General features: G+C 49.6%; 1 protein-coding gene and 1 long non-coding RNA gene across 3 annotated transcripts in view; both read left to right on the top strand.

Annotated features, from left to right (window-relative positions):
- The window catches only part of mtTFB2 (mitochondrial transcription factor B2), a 221,260-nt gene extending 209,312 nt beyond the window's left edge, over positions 1 to 11,948 (top strand). For both annotated transcript variants that reach the window (XM_065424247.1, XM_065424246.1), the window contains exons 8-9: positions 10,371 to 10,510; positions 10,692 to 11,948. In XM_065424247.1, coding sequence (XP_065280319.1) covers positions 10,371 to 10,510; positions 10,692 to 10,866 — 315 coding nt within the window. In that variant the 3' untranslated portion in view covers positions 10,867 to 11,948. The remainder of the gene's footprint in view (positions 1 to 10,370; positions 10,511 to 10,691) is intronic.
- A 2,243-nt stretch (positions 11,949 to 14,191) lies between these two features.
- LOC139048161 (uncharacterized) overlaps positions 14,192 to 18,269 on the top strand; it is a 33,155-nt gene continuing 29,077 nt past the window's right edge. The window contains exons 1-2 of the long non-coding RNA XR_011507590.1: positions 14,192 to 14,281; positions 15,754 to 16,346. This is a non-coding gene — a long non-coding RNA (uncharacterized lncRNA). The remainder of the gene's footprint in view (positions 14,282 to 15,753; positions 16,347 to 18,269) is intronic.

Genomic DNA, 18,269 nt, shown 5'->3' on the forward strand with positions numbered 1-18,269 from the left:
ACCTTCACTGATAGTGCGTCTTCGTTGTCGTCGACCTCAGCTTCTGCCGAAAAAGCAAACCCAGTACAAAGCCAATTGGTATGTTCATGGCATTACCCCCCTTCCACAAAGCATCGTCATCAAGCGTGCTTCAAATGCGAAAAAAGGGGAAAATACAATGCACATACACAACAATACTGATGAAGTTTATGAAGAAGAAAGAATCACATAAGAGAAATGAAGGCGAATGGCAATGAGAATGGCCTCGTCGACGTGAATGGTATGGTTACATCCTGGAAATATGGACAGTATCCGTGGGCTGCAAACGACGGGGCCGCCGACTCGTGTCTTCAGGGTGAACTTCGTGGTTGACCTCGCTTAAGTGACGGGGGACTCTGTAGGGATTGAAGTAGCGTCGCAGTAACTTATCCGACCGGCCGCATTGGCGGAATCGGGGTCCATACGCGAACTTCATCACCGGGTGGTTAGAGAACCTCGCGATGGCTAGCGTTATACATCTGGGAGTCTATGCACTGCTGATTCTGTATTCCCTCGCGTGCAAGCTTGTAAGCTGCGTCTGCGAACCGGGGAAATTCCTCCACGTCACTGGTAGTGTCGTATTGCTCGGGTAGGAGCATGGCGTACAGCATGGTGGTTACAGTACGTGGCAGAGACGATACCTTGCTTACGTCCAAGCGTCCACCAGTTTTGGAAGTGATAAAGCTGCAGCGCCTGCGTGTAAGATGCACACGGTCAGTTAACCGAAGCCTTTTTCAGCTGCTGGCAATGATAGCCGACGGTCATGCACGCCGTCTTTACGGCATTCCTTCGTACAATTGGTCAATGGCAGTCATTGCTCCTGCTCTGTAGCGCGCCCTTCCGATGCTTCATTCTGACTAGACTTTGCGGCGTATCCTATATGGCAGAGGCGATACCTTGGTTGCGTCCAAATTTCCAGAAGATCTGGAAGTGATAAATCTGCAACGCCTGCGTGTCAGATGCACATATCAGTTAACCAAAGTTTCTTTTCGCTGCTGCCAAAAGACTGCCTCCTGTTATGCACGTCGTCTTTATAGCGTCGCTACGTGCAGTGGCCCAATGGCAGTGACGGCTTCTGGTCTGCAGCATGCCCTTCCTATGCTTGCTTATCACGAGGCTTTGCGGCATATCCTATTTGGCACAGAGGCAATTCCTTGCTTGCGTCCAAGTTTCTCGCAGATCTAGAAAGGATAAAGCTGCAACGCCTGCGTGTAAGATGCACAGGTCAGTTACCCGAAGTTTCTTTCCGCTGCTGCCAAACGCCCGCCGGCTCTTATTCACGCTGTGTTTATGGCGTTGCTACGTCCAGTGGGCCAATGGCATTTATTGCTCCTTGTCTCCAGCATGCCCTTCCGATGCTTGCTTCTGACGAGCCTTTGCGGCGTATCCTATATGGCAGAAGATACCTTGGTTGCGTCCATATCAGTACATCTGGAAGTGATAAATCTGCAGCGCCTGCGTGTAAATCTGCAGCACCTGCGTGTAAGGGACACAGGTCAGTTAACCGAAGTTTCCGCTGCTGCCAAATTGCCGCCGGCTGCTATGCATGTCGTCCTTGAAGCGTCGATACGTGCAGTGGGCCAATGGCAGTCACTGGTCTTGGTCTGCAGCGCGCCCTCCCTATGTTTACTTTTTCGAGGCTATGCGGCGTATCCTGTGTGGCAGAGGCGATACTTTGCTTGTGTCCATGTTTCCAGCAAATCTGGAAGTGATAAATCTGCAGCGCCTGCGTGTAAGATGCACAGGTCGGTTAACCGAAGTTTCTTTCCGCTGCTGCCAAATGATAGCCGACTGCTATGCACGTCGTCTTTATAGTGTCGTTACGTCCAGTGGCAGTCACTGGTCTTGGGTGTGCAAGGGGCCCTTCGAATGCTTGCTTCTGACGAGCCTTTGCGGCGTATCCTATATGGCAGAAGATACCTTGGTTGCGTCCATATCAGTACATCTGGAAGTGATAAATCTGCAGCGCCTGCGTGTAAATCTGCAGCACCTGCGTGTAAGGGACACAGGTCAGTTAACCGAAGTTTCCGCTGCTGCCAAATTGCCGCCGGCTGCTATGCATGTCGTCCTTGTAGCGTCGATACGTGCAGTGGGCCAATGGCAGTCACTGGTCTTGGTCTGCAGCGCGCCCTCCCTATGTTTGCTTTTTCGAGGCTATGCGGCGTATCCTGTGTGGCAGAGGCGATACATTGCTTGCGTCCATGTTTCCAGCAAATCTGGAAGTGATACATCTGCAGCGCCTGCGTGTAAGATGCACAGGTCGGTTAACCGAAGTTTCTTTCCGCTGCTGCCAAATGATAGCCGACTGCTATGCACGTCGTCTTTATAGTGTCGTTACGTCCAGTGGCAGTCACTGGTCTTGGGTGTGCAAGGGGCCCTTCGAATGCTTGCTTCTGACGGGCTTTGCAGCGTATCCTATGTGGCAGAGGCGATGGCTTGCTTGCGTCCAAGCTTCCAGCAGGTAGGAAAGTAATAAAGCTCTAGAACTTGTGTATAATGTGCACACGGTCAGTTAACCGAAGTTTCTTTCCGCTGCTGCTATATGATGCATATCATATTGACCGCAAATAAAGACGGGGACAGAGGGAGAGAACACATAAACAGCACGGGCGCTGAACTTTCAACTGTTTTATTCACGGCAGCCCGGGGGCATATATAGACATATAGAACATGCGCAGGTCGCAGCAAACAAGAACACTCATCAGCTTAGCGTGGCAACCAATTATAAAAAAAAATATATTTCCGATTGAAACAGTCTAATAGAGGTGTCACTAACACAGTCTTGGCCTTTCTTTTTTATGTGATAAGCCTCCATCAGTTCGCGTGCAGTCTGGAACTGATGGAGGCTTATCACGCAAAAAAGAAAGCCCAGCACTGTGTTAGTGACACCTCTATTAGATTATTTCAATCGGAAATAGATTTCTTTGATAATTGGTTGCCACGCTAGGCTGATGAGTGTTCTTGTTTGCTGCGATCTGCGCATGTTCTATATGCCTATATATGCCCACGGGCTGCCGTGAATAAAACAGTTGAAAGTTTACCGCACCTGCCGTTTGTGTTCGCTCCCTCTGTCCCCGTCTTTATTTGCGGTCAATATGATATGCAGTAAACACCAACTAGGCCAAAGTGAAGTTCTTCTGATGCCATATGATCTCCGACTGTCTTGCACCTCGTCTTTACGGCGTTGCTACGTCCAGTGTGCGAATGGCTGTCACTGGTCCTGGTCTGCAGTGTGCACTTCCAATGCTTGCTCCCGACGGGGCTTTGCGGCGTATCCTATGTGGCAGAGGCGATACCTTGCTTGCATCCAAGTTTTCAGCTGATCAGGAAGTAGTAAACCTGCAGCGCCTGCGTTTAAGAAACACACGGTCAGTTCAGCGAAGTTTCTTTAAGCTGCTGCCAAATGATAGCGGACTGTTAGGTACATCGTCTTTATGGCGTTGCTTCGTCCATTGGGCTAATGGTTCTCACTGGTCCTGGTCTGCAGCGCGCCCTTCCAATGCTTGCTTATGACGAGGCTTTGCGGTTTATCGTATGTGGCAGAGGCGATACCTTGCTTGCATCTAAGTTTTCAGCTGATCATGAAGTGGTAAAGCTGCAGTGCCTGTGTTTAAGAAGCAAACTGTGGGGGACTGCGTAGCCCATTTCGTTGCAGCGCCATAGCGCAGCACGTTTTGGGCATAGGAGCCGCAGTGAGGCGAGGTCGCTTTCGAACTGCGCACGCGCGGTCCACCGCTTTCCCTCTCTCGTTCCTCTGAGGGCACCGAACGGCAGCGGGACCGTAAAACACTTGCTGCTGTCCGCCCCCGAACGGCCCAGGGGCTCTCCCGATTGGTCTGTTTGGGTGGGAACCCACGTTCCCTCTCTCCTGGCGACTCCAGTCGACCGAGGAGCGGCAACGCGGGGAGAAGCTCTCGGACAGCGAAACGGTGCGCACTGACTTCCGATTCTCCCGGCCACCCCTTTGGTTGGCCGGTCTTGCCGAAGGTCCTCGCCCCGAGGCGGTTGCGTACCCATTCGCTGCTCCTGTTCTGAAGGCTACGCCAAAGAGACGCGGCTCACTTGACGTGCGCGGTCGTACTGCGCCGAGTTGCCCTCGGAGGCTACTCCGAGCTGAAAGAATGTTGCCCTGGTAGCACGGTCGTTGGCAGTCATCCTCCCGTATAGCGGCGTGTTACCGCGTTTTTGAGATACTAAGTGTCACCCTTGACTTGCGGGAGCTTCGGCTCACGAGCCCCGCGCCGATACGTGTGCATACAGATATCCTGAACGCCAAGTTGGTCGTACAATAAGCGCATCCTTGTACTCTGGGCCTTCTCCTTGCGGCGCTCTGTTTCGCCCCCAGAGGAGACCGAACGAGCGTACCCTTCGCGCACACGCTACGCACGCGGCTGAGCTGATCGTCCCCCTGAGGGGCTCGGATCCTCGGACCCGCGCGGTGGTCTAGGTGACTCCCGGCGGAGCACGGCTATATAGGCGGAGACTACAACTGTTAGTTCACCGATGTTTCCGCTGCTGCCAAATGCTAGCCGACTATTAGGCACGTCGTCTTTATGGCGTTGCTACGTCCATTGGGCTAATGGTTGTCACTGGTCCTGATCTGCAGCGCGCCCTTCCAATGCTTGCTTATGACGAGGCTTAGCGGCTTATTCTATGTGGCAGAGGCGATACCTTGCTTGCATCCAAGTTTTCAGCTGATCAGGAAGTGGTAAAGCTGCAGTGCCTGCGTTTAAGAAGCAACCGGTCAGTTCACCGAAGTTTCTTTCCGCTGCTGCCAAATGATAGCCGACTGTTAGGCACGTCGTCTTTATGGGGTTGCTGCGTCCAGTGGACCAATGGTTGTCGCTGGTCCTGGTCTGCAGCGCGCCCTTCCAATGCTTGCTTATGACGAGGCTTTGCGGCTTATTCTATGTGGCAGAGGCGATACCTTGCTTGCATCCAAGTTTTCAGCTGATCAGGAAGTGGTAAAGCTGCAGTGCCTGCGTTTAAGAAGCAACCGGTCAGTTCACCGAAGTTTCTTTCCGCTGCTGCCAAATGATAGCCGACTGTTAGGCACGTCGTCTTTATGGGGTTGCTGCGTCCAGTGGACCAATGGTTGTCGCTGGTCCTGGTCTGCAGCGCGCCCTTCCAATGCTTATGACGAGGCTTTCGGTCAGCGTCCTGTTCAATCGCTCGGTGAGTAGCCCATTTGTTTGAGGGTGATAGGCAGTTCTTTCCCTGTGGCTGGTATGAGTCAGTTTCATGATGGATTGCGTTAAATCGGCTGTGAACGAAGTTCCTCGGTCCGTGATAATAATTGCAGGGGCACCGTGTCGTAATACTATCTTGGTGACAAAGAATTCAGCCACTTCAACGGCCGTCGTACTGATTAGAGAGGATGTCTCGGCATATCGGGTAAGGTAATCCGTCGCTACTGCAATCCATCGTTTCCCTCATGACGATTTCGGAAAGGGACCAAGCAAGTCCATTCCTACTTGTTCGAACGGGGCTCCTGGGGGTTCTACTGGTTGAAGGAGGCCTTCGGGTTTAATTGGAGGCGTTTTGCGTCTTTGGCAATCCCGACATGTTCGTATATAATGCTATACTGAATTCGATAGCTTTGGCCAGTAGTACTTAGCATGAATTCGGGCGAACGTTCTGCTCACACCCGAGGTGTCCTGCTGATGGGTCATCGTGACAGGCTTCTAAGATTTCGAATCGCAAAGCTGAAGGAACGACGGGTAGAAATTTCTCTGTGCTGTGCTCAAAATTTCTTTTGTACAGGACGCCATTTCTCATCACATACGATGACAAACCCCGGCAGAAAACTCGCGGAACATGGACGGGGTGTCCCTCGAGGTGCCTGATGAGTAGAAGCAACTCGGCGTCAGACTGCTGGTGTTTGGCCATTTAAGATCTGGTTACGGCTCCAAGAAACAGAAATTCGTGTCCATCTTTCACAAGAGCATATTCGACAGGCGCATGTGATAAACAATCAGCGTCACTGTGCTTGCGACCTGACTTGTACACGACCGGTATGTCGTATTCCTGCAGCCTCAGACTCCATCTAGCAAGTCGTCCAGAAGGATCTTTGAGGTTTGCAAGTCAGCACAATGAGTGATGGTCGCTGATTGCTCGGAACGGTCTACCGTATAAGTATGGTCGGAATTTTCCTATGGCCTATATTACTACGAGGCATTCTTTTTCTGTGGTTAATAGTTGGTTTCAGCCCTCGAAAGAGTGCGGCTAGCGTATGCAATCACTCTTTCCGTTTTGCCATTGAACGAGGACGGCACCCAGTCCTAAATTGCTGGCGGCTGTGTAGATGTCTGTTTCCGCTTCCTCATCAAAGTGCGCAAGGACAGGGTGGTTTTGAAGTCGCCGTCGCAGCTCATTGAATGCATCTTCTTGTTCACTTTGCCAGACGAAAGGCTTATCTTCTTTTGTTAATCGCGTTAACGGTTCGGCAATGTTTGAAAAATTTTTGACGAAACGCCTGTGGTAGGTACAAAGTCCTAGGAATCGCCTAACGGCCTTTTTATCAGTTGTCTAGGAAACTACTCTACTGCTGCGGTCTTCTCAGGGTCAGGACGGATGCCTTCGGAGCTAATCACATGGCCGAGGAAAAGTAGCTCATGGAAGCCGAGGTGACATTTTTGTGGCTTTATCGTCAGCCCTGCTGAACTAATAGCTTTGAGCACAGTCCTTAGTCGTTCCACACGCTGAGTAAAAGGTAGTAGAAAAAATCACGACATCCTCAAGATAAACCAGACAGGACTGCCACTTTAACCCGAAAGGCACAGTGTGCATCATCGGCTGAAAGGTGGCAGGTGCGGAACAGAGGCCGAACGGAAGTACCTTGAATTCGTATAGTCTGTCTGGTGTGGCGAATCCTGTCTACTCACGATCCGATTCGTCCACTTCTATTTGCCAGTATCCGCTTTTGAGGTCGAGAGAGGAAAAGAATTTCGCATCCCCTAGTCTATCGAGGGTGTCATCGATCCTCGGAAGTGGATAGACATGCCGCTTTGTGACAACGTTTAGCTTCCGATAGTCAACGCAGAAGCGCCTGGTCTGATCCTTTTTCTTTACCAGCAGCACAGGCGAAGCCCACGGGCTGGTCCATGGTTGAATTACGTCGTCTCTAAGCATTTCTTCGACTTGTTTGCTGATAATCTCTCTCCTTCGGTGACACTCGGTAGGGATGCTGGCAAATAGGCCTCACAGCTTCGGCGACAATGATATGGTGTTTGGCGATGGATGTTCTCTGGATTTTCGATGTCGTTGAGAAACACGCCGCGAATTCTCGTACAAGGTTCTCTATTTGCTGCTTCTGGCTCGGTGATAGTGCTGCTTTGATGTTGACGGATGCCAGTAATGAGTCTACGTTTTCAGACTCCAGTAGTGCAGCATCGGAAGGGCTCAAATCCGTAATCTGCTCATAATCGGTAAGGCGTGAAATGACGGTTCCCTTCGCAACATGCTGGACTTCATTTCCAAAATTAGTCAGGAAGATATTTGAACACCCGTCACGCAGCCGAACAAGACCCCTTGCCATACAGATCCCTTTTTCTAGTAAGAGTCCAGCGTTACTGTCTGTATATTCATTCATAGTCTCTGAATACGGTGCTTCTTACGGCGACAACTATGCTGGATCATGGGGGTATCGTGACGTCGTCGTCTATCATTTGAAGCGCATTGAATTCTTCTTCACACTCGAACGTCGCGATGGCGTGCTTCGTTGAGAACGGCACACAGGATTCCTGCAAGTTGATAACTGCACCGTTCGCCTGCAAAAAGTCCATTCCAATAATTAAATCCCTTGAGCATTCTGATAGGACAATGAAACTGGCGACGTATGTAAAGCCGCGTATTGCGATTCTAGAAGTGCACCTTGCCCTCCGGATTGATAAGGTGTCCACCGGCGGTTCGAATTTGCGGTCCTCTCCAAGGATTCAGCACTTTTTTCAGTCTTCTGGCAAGTACTTTACTCATAACGGAATGCTCTGCGCCTGTGTCGACTAAAGCAGTAATTTCGCAGCCGTCTATAAACACACATAAATCGGAAGCTACGTCACTCTTTTCGCAACTGCTCTCGCGTCCGTCGTTATATTTCAGGATCAGCGCTGGAGGCTCCGTTCTTGCGTCGACAGCGGCCTCACCTCCAAAAGTCGCCGGTATTAGTTTTCCCGACGTGGGCTTTGGGGGCGTCGCCGTGGGGAGCTTGAGGATGGACGCGGGCTCGGTGGTCGATACCTCAGCGGCACTGTTGACCGAGGTTGATGTTGCTGTGAAGTCTGCGGCCTTTGGCGCATTGCCAAATACTCCTGGATTCCAAAGCGCGTTCACCATTTCTCTGGCTAGGAGCGCTCTGTGGTATTCGCACATCTAGTAGAGATGACCAGCTTCGCCGCAGTGGTATCACAGCGGGATTTTATCAGGAGTGCGCCATGTGTCAGCCTTCCGGAATCTAGTCTCTGGCGGAGAAGGCAAGAACCGACGTTCGGGTACATGCGCAGTTGCCGCGACGAAAGTACGTCCCGTAGATCATCTGAGTACCTCGGCGTACGATACCATCGGCCGTATCGGTGACGACGCTGGCGGCTGTGCGTGCGGGTGCTGTTCGCGGACTGCTTGTCTCACATCTTCGCGAACCACATCTGCTAACGAAGAGACCGCTGTGGGGCCGTTGTTCAGCTACTGCCTCTGGAGCTCTTCTCGAACCACAGATCTTATGAGTTCTCGTAAGACCTCGCCGCTGTTCCCGAATATTGCCGACATTGCATTCATAGAGGCAACGTTCATATCGCGGTTGTAAAGTCTCGCACGCTGTTGAATAGTCCTTTCCATAGTTATCGCCTCGGAGCGGGATTCGGCAACGGTACGTGGAGGGCTGCGCACCAAACCAGCAAAAAGCTCCTGCTTCACAACGCGCATCAGGTGCCGAAGCTTCTTGCCCTCGCTCATGCTCGGGTCGGCCCGGCCGAATAAGCGGGACATATCTTCGAGATACATTGCCACGCTTTCGTTGTTTCGCTGGCTTCTTGCTTGCAAAGCGGCTTCAGCTCTTTCCCGCCGGTCTGTGCTCGGATACGTGGCCAACAGCTTTCCGTCGGAAGTCATCCCACGACCGGAGGACGACCGGAGGACAAACCACGTTCGCGCATAGTCTTGCAACGCGAAGTAAACGTTGCGGATCTTCCGGTTTTTGTCCCATCCATTGTAGTCAGCGACGCGCTCGAAGCCTTCCAACCAGTCCTCGGCGTCTTCGAAGGTGCGCCGTGAAAAGGCAAGGGCGTTCGCGGCTGATCAACAACGATGCCGGTTGAGGCTGTCTGGGATGTCATTTCAGTATTGTCCGCTGCTGCTATTATAGTCTGCTCCGGCAAAAGAGGAAACTCAGGCGGCTCACCACGTAGGCGACGGCTCGTGCGCTGGTGGACAGGCATAGGCTCGTTGGGTCTGAGATGGCGTGGTTCCGGGCTGTTTTATCCAACTCGAATTGGACTGGAAATCATTACCCAGCACCTCCACCAGAATTGTAACGGACAGTTAAGGGAGTCCAGATACAACTATTTATTGTGGGCTAACTTGTGCTAAAAAGCTCTGCCGCGTTCTAAACGGGAGATCAGAAAGGTCTTCTCTCTCGAGCGGCGCATCACCTCGTCTTCTTCTTCTAGACGCCGACAACGGCCACCTGCGATGCGAGTGCGTCCGGCGAAAACACGTGCCACTATTTCGTCTTTTCTTCCAATACGCAGTTGTCCTCTTGAGGGGGACATATATATATATATATATATATATATATATATATATATATATATATATATATATATATATATATATATATATATTATGTATAGTACACACGGTCTCCCACCTAACTTGCGAAAATTTTAAAAGATGTGCGATTGCATGCCATGTAGCTTGGCAGAATCGATGTAACATTGTTGTCAGACCCTTTCTGTATTTCTCCTTAATACATGCTTAAATATTAAGTAATGAGCTTTATTAAATATTTTATTCAGAGCAAGTCAAAATGGGAAAATTAGAGACCATGCTGAAATATTCGCGATCCAGCTTTCTGTTGCTCGGTACCGTGTTACACAAAACTTCGTTTCAAGCCTGAAAGAAGCTCACGAGAACTTTCTTGTGTTTTAGCATTTATTGTGCTGATAGTAATACTTCAGAAGGTACATAATGAATATGAACTAATTATGTAATTAGGAGAAATACAAGAAATAGTGTGACTTGCTCCAAGCGACTGCAAACGACATTACTTTGGTACTTGTCACTCGCGTGTTTTTTTTTTGCCTTAATTTACATGGAACGTCCTGTAGCAGGCGTGTACCTGAGCTATGTCTACCTTGCAGGCTCCATTGCAGTTGGTGCGGTTAGTGCCACGCAGCGACCTCTGGGATTTGGCGGGCAGCCCGGAGCGCCTGCACGAGTTGGTGTTCTTTGTACGCCAGAACATGGTGCGGCGCACCGCGTACGTGCTGCCATGTCTCGAGTGAGTACCGGGCCGTCCTCAGTGTGAGGGACTTCTGTAGAAAGCATACGCCCAGTGGCGCCTTTATTGTGGGTGCATGCACTGAAAGCGCCCTCGTACCCAGCATGTATTCTCCATAAGTTGTGTGCGAACTTACAAGCGCAGTATAGTGGTGAAAGAAAACATTGATTCTCTTGCGCAGGAAATGGATCCCGGGCTGTGGGCCGCGGCTGCTCCGTGCGGGCGCCACGCGGGTCTTCGAGCGCATGGGGGACTTGAGCCCCGAGCGCATGCTCCGGCTTTTCCAGCTCTTCTCGGCACTGCCCGAGTACTCCCAGTCGGCGTTCGCCGCTGCCGCAGCGAGAGAGGGCTCCTGACGCGTGCTCGAATTATGCATCCATATTTACATTGCCTAAACGCGCTGAAGCAACTGAGTACAACGTTTGACGTGCTTGACTCTGACAGCGTAGACCAAGAGATCGACACGCTGTTGCACCAAGTTGGAGTCTCGTTCGTATCGACCGAAAAAGGATTCTTAAGTATTACGTCGGTCGCTGCTACGAGTTTGAATTTAGGAGACTGTTTCGTCTTTCCAGGAATACCTTCGAAAGCTTCGCGAGAAGGTTTCAAAGTTGAATTTTTTATGCGACGCTCGGCGGAGGATGCCGACAAGTTCCAGCCAGCAGGGAAGAGATGCCTAAAGCGCTTACCTATTTTGGTTCTCAAAATAGCATGTACAAAATCGCCGACACGTTTTACGTGTCTGAACCATTCGTCTCATTTTGTCTGAGCAGGGTGCTGGACTTCTTGTCCAGCATAAGCTCTGATGTCATATCATGGCCCATGGCAGCAGAGCGCGAAGCATGCAAAGCACCTTTCTTGTCATGGAGTCAAGGCAAGGGTTCTAGTAATTCAGTTGGATGTTTGGACGGAAGTCATACGGAAATCTTGAAACCAAAGGAGTCGTGATCGTCGTACTTCAATCGAAAAAAATTTCCTTATGTGATACTGCAAGGCATTTGCGATGCAAGGAGCCGCTTCATTGATATGTTTGTGGGCTTTTTGCCGTCGGCCCAGGACGACCGTGTCTTGAGGCACAGCCCCTTTTCTAAGGATGCTGAAGTAAAGTGCGATGGGGATTACAATCTTGACGATGCAGCTTATCTGCTGCTGCTTTGGTTGTTGGTCCCTTACAAAGATTCTGGGGCTTCAACAGATGGCACAGCCAGCAAAGGGTGGCCATCGAACATGCCTTTGGTATCTTAAAACAGAGATTCCGAAGGCTGTACTTCATAGAGCATGTGTGCTGCAGAACATATGATGTGAAAGCGTAGATGACAGTGAAATTTCGGACAGCTACATCGGCGGTACAACAAACAACTAGGACGATTTTGCCATCGCGAACAGCACCGCCATCTGCGAGGCATGCGAGAAACGAATAAAAACAATTGCAGAGGTACAGTGCTAAATAGCCATCGCGGTTGTGTTTCATTCTTGCAAAGTGTTTCTCTTCCACACTTTGATGGAGATGTGCGTTCACTGAGAATGGTCGAGACACGATGAAAAATAAATGTTCTTGCCCCTTTATTTTTTTTCACAGGCGTACACCAGACGCTTCAGCAGCTGCATTTTTTCAGGCAAGCTGCTGTAGTTTGTTTTATGCAGTCAAGTTTCTCTAAAAGCTTGGCTAATGCCGAGCTATCTTTCTTCTTGGGGGCCATCTGGGGCTCGCTGCAGTAGGAAGGCCCTGCTGAATCGATGCCAGGCCCTGCTCCATCAGTGCCCATAGGCTCGGGTTCCTGCTCTACAGGTTCTGGATGCCTGCAACAATACATAGCAATACTTAGTAGTTCCCTTATAATTTCATGTGACAAGCTTTAGTGTTGCGGTGAAAAGTTTCTCCATCATTGTTCAAATATATGCAAATATTTTATCGCACTCTTCTTTATGTGAGTAACTTTTGCTGTAGCACGTAACTTCGAGCGGACTATAAGTGTTTGTGAACAGCAAATTGCCTACCACTGCATTCACATGGTACTCGTATCTTTGTGCCTTCATGCATGATCCTCTGCCTGGCACTGTAAAGCACGATGGGGTTTATGTGGTGCTCCCGCACCAGTACTTCTTCCAGCTGCCTGGTGACGAAACAATAGTGCAAAAAATTGCAGATCTATTGGCACTGGAAATTGCGTCGTGTTTGTAATATGACAACTAGGTAGCTTGTAACAGCTCTGTGACATGCTTGTTATTACTAACGCATACGTCTAAAGTACTGTCAGGTAACAGCAATTTTTTTGTTTAAGCGATAATAATTGGGACTGTGTGCGTTTAAATATCTAAACTTGATGCGTAACAATTCGTTTCCGTGTTTAACATTTGTTCTAACAGAAAATTCTCATGAAAGGTACGTGTGTTCAACCCTTGCGGGCTTTGGGAAAATGTTTGGTGCTCCCTTTCAGATTACTGACGACTACATTCTCTTTGCAGGAAACCGTTTAAAAATTTTCATGGAGCATAGTGTAGCCCATCACTTTTGTGATAATATGTAGTAAGCAATTACTGTTCGCAGGATACGGCATGCAGGTCCTGGCTGGCAATAGTGCAGCGAAATAATGCAAATCAGCAAAGGCAGATAAAGCGCGTTTCACTTAACTAGAGGCAAAGACAACTGCTATTCTATAGCAAGAAATTTGCGAAAGGATGTTTTAGAAACTGTGTGCTAAACTAAAGCACTATTCAAAAAGCTCACTTGTGCATGCAAAATTTCCAGGACACAGCGTTACAGCGAAAAGTTCAAAGTTACGCACTCATCAAATTCGCAGTGTGTGGCAGCCTCTCCAGACTTCCCATGTTTTTCCTGCGTTCTTTTGAACGCCCTCTCCAGCGACTTGCATTTGTTCTGCACTTGCAGTGGCGCCAGTGATGCCGCGAACTTTTTGTTAAGGCCAAGAGCTCGCACATGCTTTTCTTGTTCCAGTGGTCAAGACAAACACCTGTTACAAAAAGGAGTGTGTGCTAAAAAAGTTCAATTTGGTTTACCTTATACCGCCCTTCTGGCACAGTCGCCTCTTCATCTCCCTATAAGTAATCAGGTACATCGTCCTCCTACTACTCCAGAGAGCTTCCTGCGTGTCGAGGGTGTACGAAGGTGCCGAAACGGCGGCAAAGCTTCAGGCAGCGGTGAGAGCATTGCAGCTGCAGCTGCCGATTGCCCCACTCGCTGCTCTGGGGCTCGCCCGCCTTGTCCGCTGCATGGCAGAGCAACGGACAGCCGCTTCGCGCTCGCCTTTAACGGGCACAAAGACTCTGGACCAGCAGGCGCCGCCATTGTAACAACAGAAGGCGCCGAAGCTGTGCGTTCGACGGCTGCCGGAAGTCCGTCGTCAAAAAAAAAAAAAGACGCGAAAACAAGTACCGTCTGAAAGAAAGAAGTAACACGTGCTTACCACTGAATGATAACTTCACTCACCAGCCGATATGTAAAGCTCTGTGCTGCCATCACTAGCAATGACTCTGTTTTCGTCGACCACGGGGAATAATTCTTGGTGGGTGCCGTCTATAGGAACGATTAACGCCATGATTCTCGTCGTCTGCAGGAAAGACGTTCGCCACTATAGGACCGCCCAGCTAGTAGGTGCAAGGGTTCACTGCACCGCGGCAGCACCACGCCAGCACTACGCGAAAATCGAAGGCCGCTGTTCAGGGGGCGCTCCTTGCACCAGAGAAGTTGGAGTGACAGGTTTTGTGGCGGGTGGACATGTTTTTCCAGGGCTCGGTGGCGTCGGCGAAATAGTTAAGTTTCTTGTGCATCCTTCAAGCTTGCTTCTGTTTTTGATTTGCAGATTTTTTTAGCCTTTAAATAATATTTGGGTAGTTTTCTGTTTTTCCCCTCTTTTTTTGTGTGCGCGGTTGTGTTTCGTGTATATTTGGTTTTGCAGGATAGTCAGAGCGTCCTTTCGCGCCACGGGCTTCAACACGTGCAGCCGGGTAGGACGTTACGTATTCATAGCCTTGAAATAGTACCTTCGAGAGGCGAGACTAATAGCTATTAGCGGTTTTACTGTGTGTGTTTTGGTATCGGGAATACTGCTTTGGTAGGTAAGTGAGGTATGAACACCGTATGAACACGTGCGAACGCGTGTCATCCTTGAGTCTTTGCGCCATTGATTGCTTTTAAAGCATTGGTGAGAATTACTTTGCGGCGTTTTAAGGATTTACATTCTGTGCGTATCAGTGTTTGCTAGAAGGCACGTCCTCTGAAAGCTTCGGTATTCGTTTTTAAAAAGCCGTGCAATACATGGCAAGAAAGACGGGAAAGCGCGCAGTGTGCGGGGGGTCCCTCAAGGCAGACATGAGGACGGATGGGAATGGAGAGGGAATCGAGTCAATCGGCAGACAGGCACTGTGATGTCGACGCTAGGCTGACGAAAATGGAGGCTTTCCAGGATGAGCTTGTCAAACCGGTCGAAGAGCTCAAAAATGAGTTGAATATGTAGCGTGATGCACGAAAGATAGTGCAAAAAAGACTTCAAGCAGCCGAGGAAAACCTGAACAGGGCCGCCATTCTGAACGAGAATGGCCGTGACAGTGGAACGCAGTCTCCTGACGTGACAGGAGAGGCAATTTGAGCAAAGCAAATGGAATGCGTGCAATGTGGGGAGGGGGTAGCTGAAAAGAGCGGCACATATACCTTGAGGCCGCAGCGCACACACACAAAAAGACGCTGGGGTCGATGGCCCTTGTCAAGTCCGAATCACGCGGAAAAGGGTGAGAAAGGGAAGCGGGCAGAGGCGTCGTCAGTAGGAGAGTGAAATGGTGATTATCGCCGGCTACCCAAACCTGGATAAGTGCTCAGAAGCAATTGTGGAGAGGGAGAATGCGATAAAAGAGTGGCGGTAAGGACACTTCCATGGCGGACACTGGGTTCTGTTATGGAGCGAGAAAAAGCAAAGTTTGCAGAAAATGCCCACGTCCCATATTAGCAGGTGGGCTAAATGACGTCCAGAAACAGGAAAGGGACAGGACTAGCCCAGCACATGGTGAACGGGGTAGACGACTTGCGCGAGTTGTCCCCTCAGGAGCAGATCGTGGTGTGCACGGTGCCGCAGGTACCCCCTTTATAGTGGCTGTTAATTAGGGACCTCCCGCACTGCGAAAACTGCACGGGAGGTCCATATATGGACCTCCCGTGCAGTGCAATCAGTGGGCATGGCGAAAGCACAAAAATTGTACGTCTCACAAGCACCTTCTTGTTTTTCATTCAGGCCGTGCACATCATCGCTTCAAAGCGTTCACCAGGCGTAACATGCTTCGGGTTTCCTGTCGAAGCGGCCGAGCAACACGTGCCCTGGACCAGCCAGTCAATGGACAACACCTGCGGAACAGAAAATCCGGACGTTGCGCGCTTGGAAACTTCAGCTTCCCGATTATCACGAGCCGCCATCGGCTACGTCATCAGCTCCGATGCCTATATATGTGGACCTCCCGTGCTGTGCAATCAGTGGGCACGGCGAAAGCACAAGGATTGTGCGTCTCACAAGCCCCTTGTTTTTCATTCAGGCCGTGCACATCATCGCTTCAAAGCGTTCACCAGGCGTAACATGCTTCGGGTTTCCTGTCGAAGCGGCCGAGCAACACGTGCCCTGGACCAGCCAGTCAATGGAAAACACCTGGGGAACAGAAAATCCGGACGTTGCACACATGGAAACTTCAGCTTCCCGATTATCACGAGCCGCCATCGGCTACGTCATCAGCTCCGATGCCTATATATGTGGACCTCCCGTGCTGTGCAATCAGTGGGCACGGCGAAAGCACAAGGATTGTGCGTCTCACAAGCCCCTTCTTGTTTTTCATTCAGGTAAGGGACAACCATCCTGTTTATGCTTACCATAGTGACGATGGCTGTCTTTTGCTTCTGCCGTGCCCACTGCCCGTAATCGGAGTACTTCTTGCAACTTACCATTCTTTCGTAGACTTGCTCTGTTCTTGTGGCGATGTGGAACCTAATCCTGCCCCTAATACTACTAAAACTATGCTTAAAGAAATTATTGACGAACTGAGTAAACTTAAACAAACCACACAGTCTGTAAGTCAACAACTAGGCGAAACAAATGAGAGGATAGCGTCTATTGAAAGGAAACTGGACGGACTCGCCTCAAATGTCTCCGATTATTCCCAGAAAGTCGATGAACTGCAAGATACTGTGGAAACTTTGCTCCGGAAAGTTGACGACTTAGAAAACAGGAGTAGGAGAAACAATATTGTTGTTTATGGAGTTAAAGAAAAAATGAAGAGCTACACCAGGACCTAGAGAAGCATTTGTGTCAAAAAAAATTTTTGCGTGACATACTGCAGGTTTCTAATGTGTCCATCGAGCGAATCCACAGAATTGGAAGGCCCGCTGAAAAGAAATGCCGCCCTATAATCTTTAAGTTGTTGGACGAAAGGGACAAGGGTAGGATTCTTCAAAACTGCAGAAAACTATCTCTGAGGACTTCTCGCCACGGGTTCAGTCGCTACGCAAGAAGCTTTGGGTCAGCGCCCAACAGCAGAAAGCAAACGGTAAAAAGGTCGGGTTGTTTTTTGACAAGATAAAGATAAACGGAAAGCTGTTCAGATGGGACGAAACTCGTGAGGAAAGGGTGCCTGTAAGTGGTGAATGACAAGCCTGTCAGGTTTCTCGTATATATGGCAGATATGCGGAGACTGCGGGATTACCCAGCCAGCGACTAGATGTCCACCCCGCTGCAGGCCCTTTCTTTTTCTTTGTTGAATATCAATGTCAGAAGCATTTGGAATAAATGCGATGACCTAGACGCTCTCCTTATCACACATGACCCAGATGTCACAATCATAACTGAAACGTGGCTGAACGAAGCAATTCCAGATTCAGAAGTGATACCCAACACCCACGAGATAGTACGGCATGATCGCAGCACAAGGGGAGGGGGCGTAGCTATAGCGATAAAAAGGAATTAGATTACACAGGCATCGAAATGGTTTGGATTTTACTTCAGTTTTGTCATCTGAACATTCTTATTGGTTCTGTGTACAGGCCCCCCGATGCTGACATTACGGTTCTTGAACGATTGCACGCTTTTATGGAAGAACATCGTAGACGTTACACTCACATAACGATGTGTGAGACTAACTTGCCAAAAATTAATTGGGAACTTCTGGCGGGAGTCACTTCATGTCAACATGCCAGTCTTTTGTTCGACATTGCCTTTGCATACAATTTAAAGCAGGTCGTACAGGGGCCGACACGTATTGCATCAGGAGCAAGCTCGCTTCTTGATCTTGTATTTATTAGCGATGCCATTGAGAGACTCGGTTTCTCTATTGATGTCATCGGAGGTATTCCTGACCACGAAGCAGCGCTCGTCAAAAGCAACATGGTGCGGCCGCCTGCCCTTGAGTTAAGAAAGCCGTTTCTCGACTTTAACAATGCCCTGGACGAAAGCATTTTCGATTTATTGCAGCGAGACTACGATCAATTCATCGAAGAACACGTGGCTGGTCTCATGAATGTCAGTGAGCTATGGGTGCACGTCAAGACTATTGTACATGAATGGACCGCAAGATACGTGCCGAAGAAATATAGTAAAATGAATCGCACTAGTCCATGGATTACGCGTCAAGTGATGCAGCTTAAACGTCGCATCAAGCGCCTAGGATCCACACGATTTAGAACATGTCACGTTTCTTCGCAGTCCGTTCGCTTAGAGCTGCGCATGAAAATAAAACAGTCGAAGTATAACTTTTTTAATGTTAAAATGCA

Source organism: Dermacentor albipictus, chromosome 7, assembly GCF_038994185.2.
Source record: "Dermacentor albipictus isolate Rhodes 1998 colony chromosome 7, USDA_Dalb.pri_finalv2, whole genome shotgun sequence".
NCBI lineage: Eukaryota > Metazoa > Arthropoda > Arachnida > Ixodida > Ixodidae > Dermacentor > Dermacentor albipictus.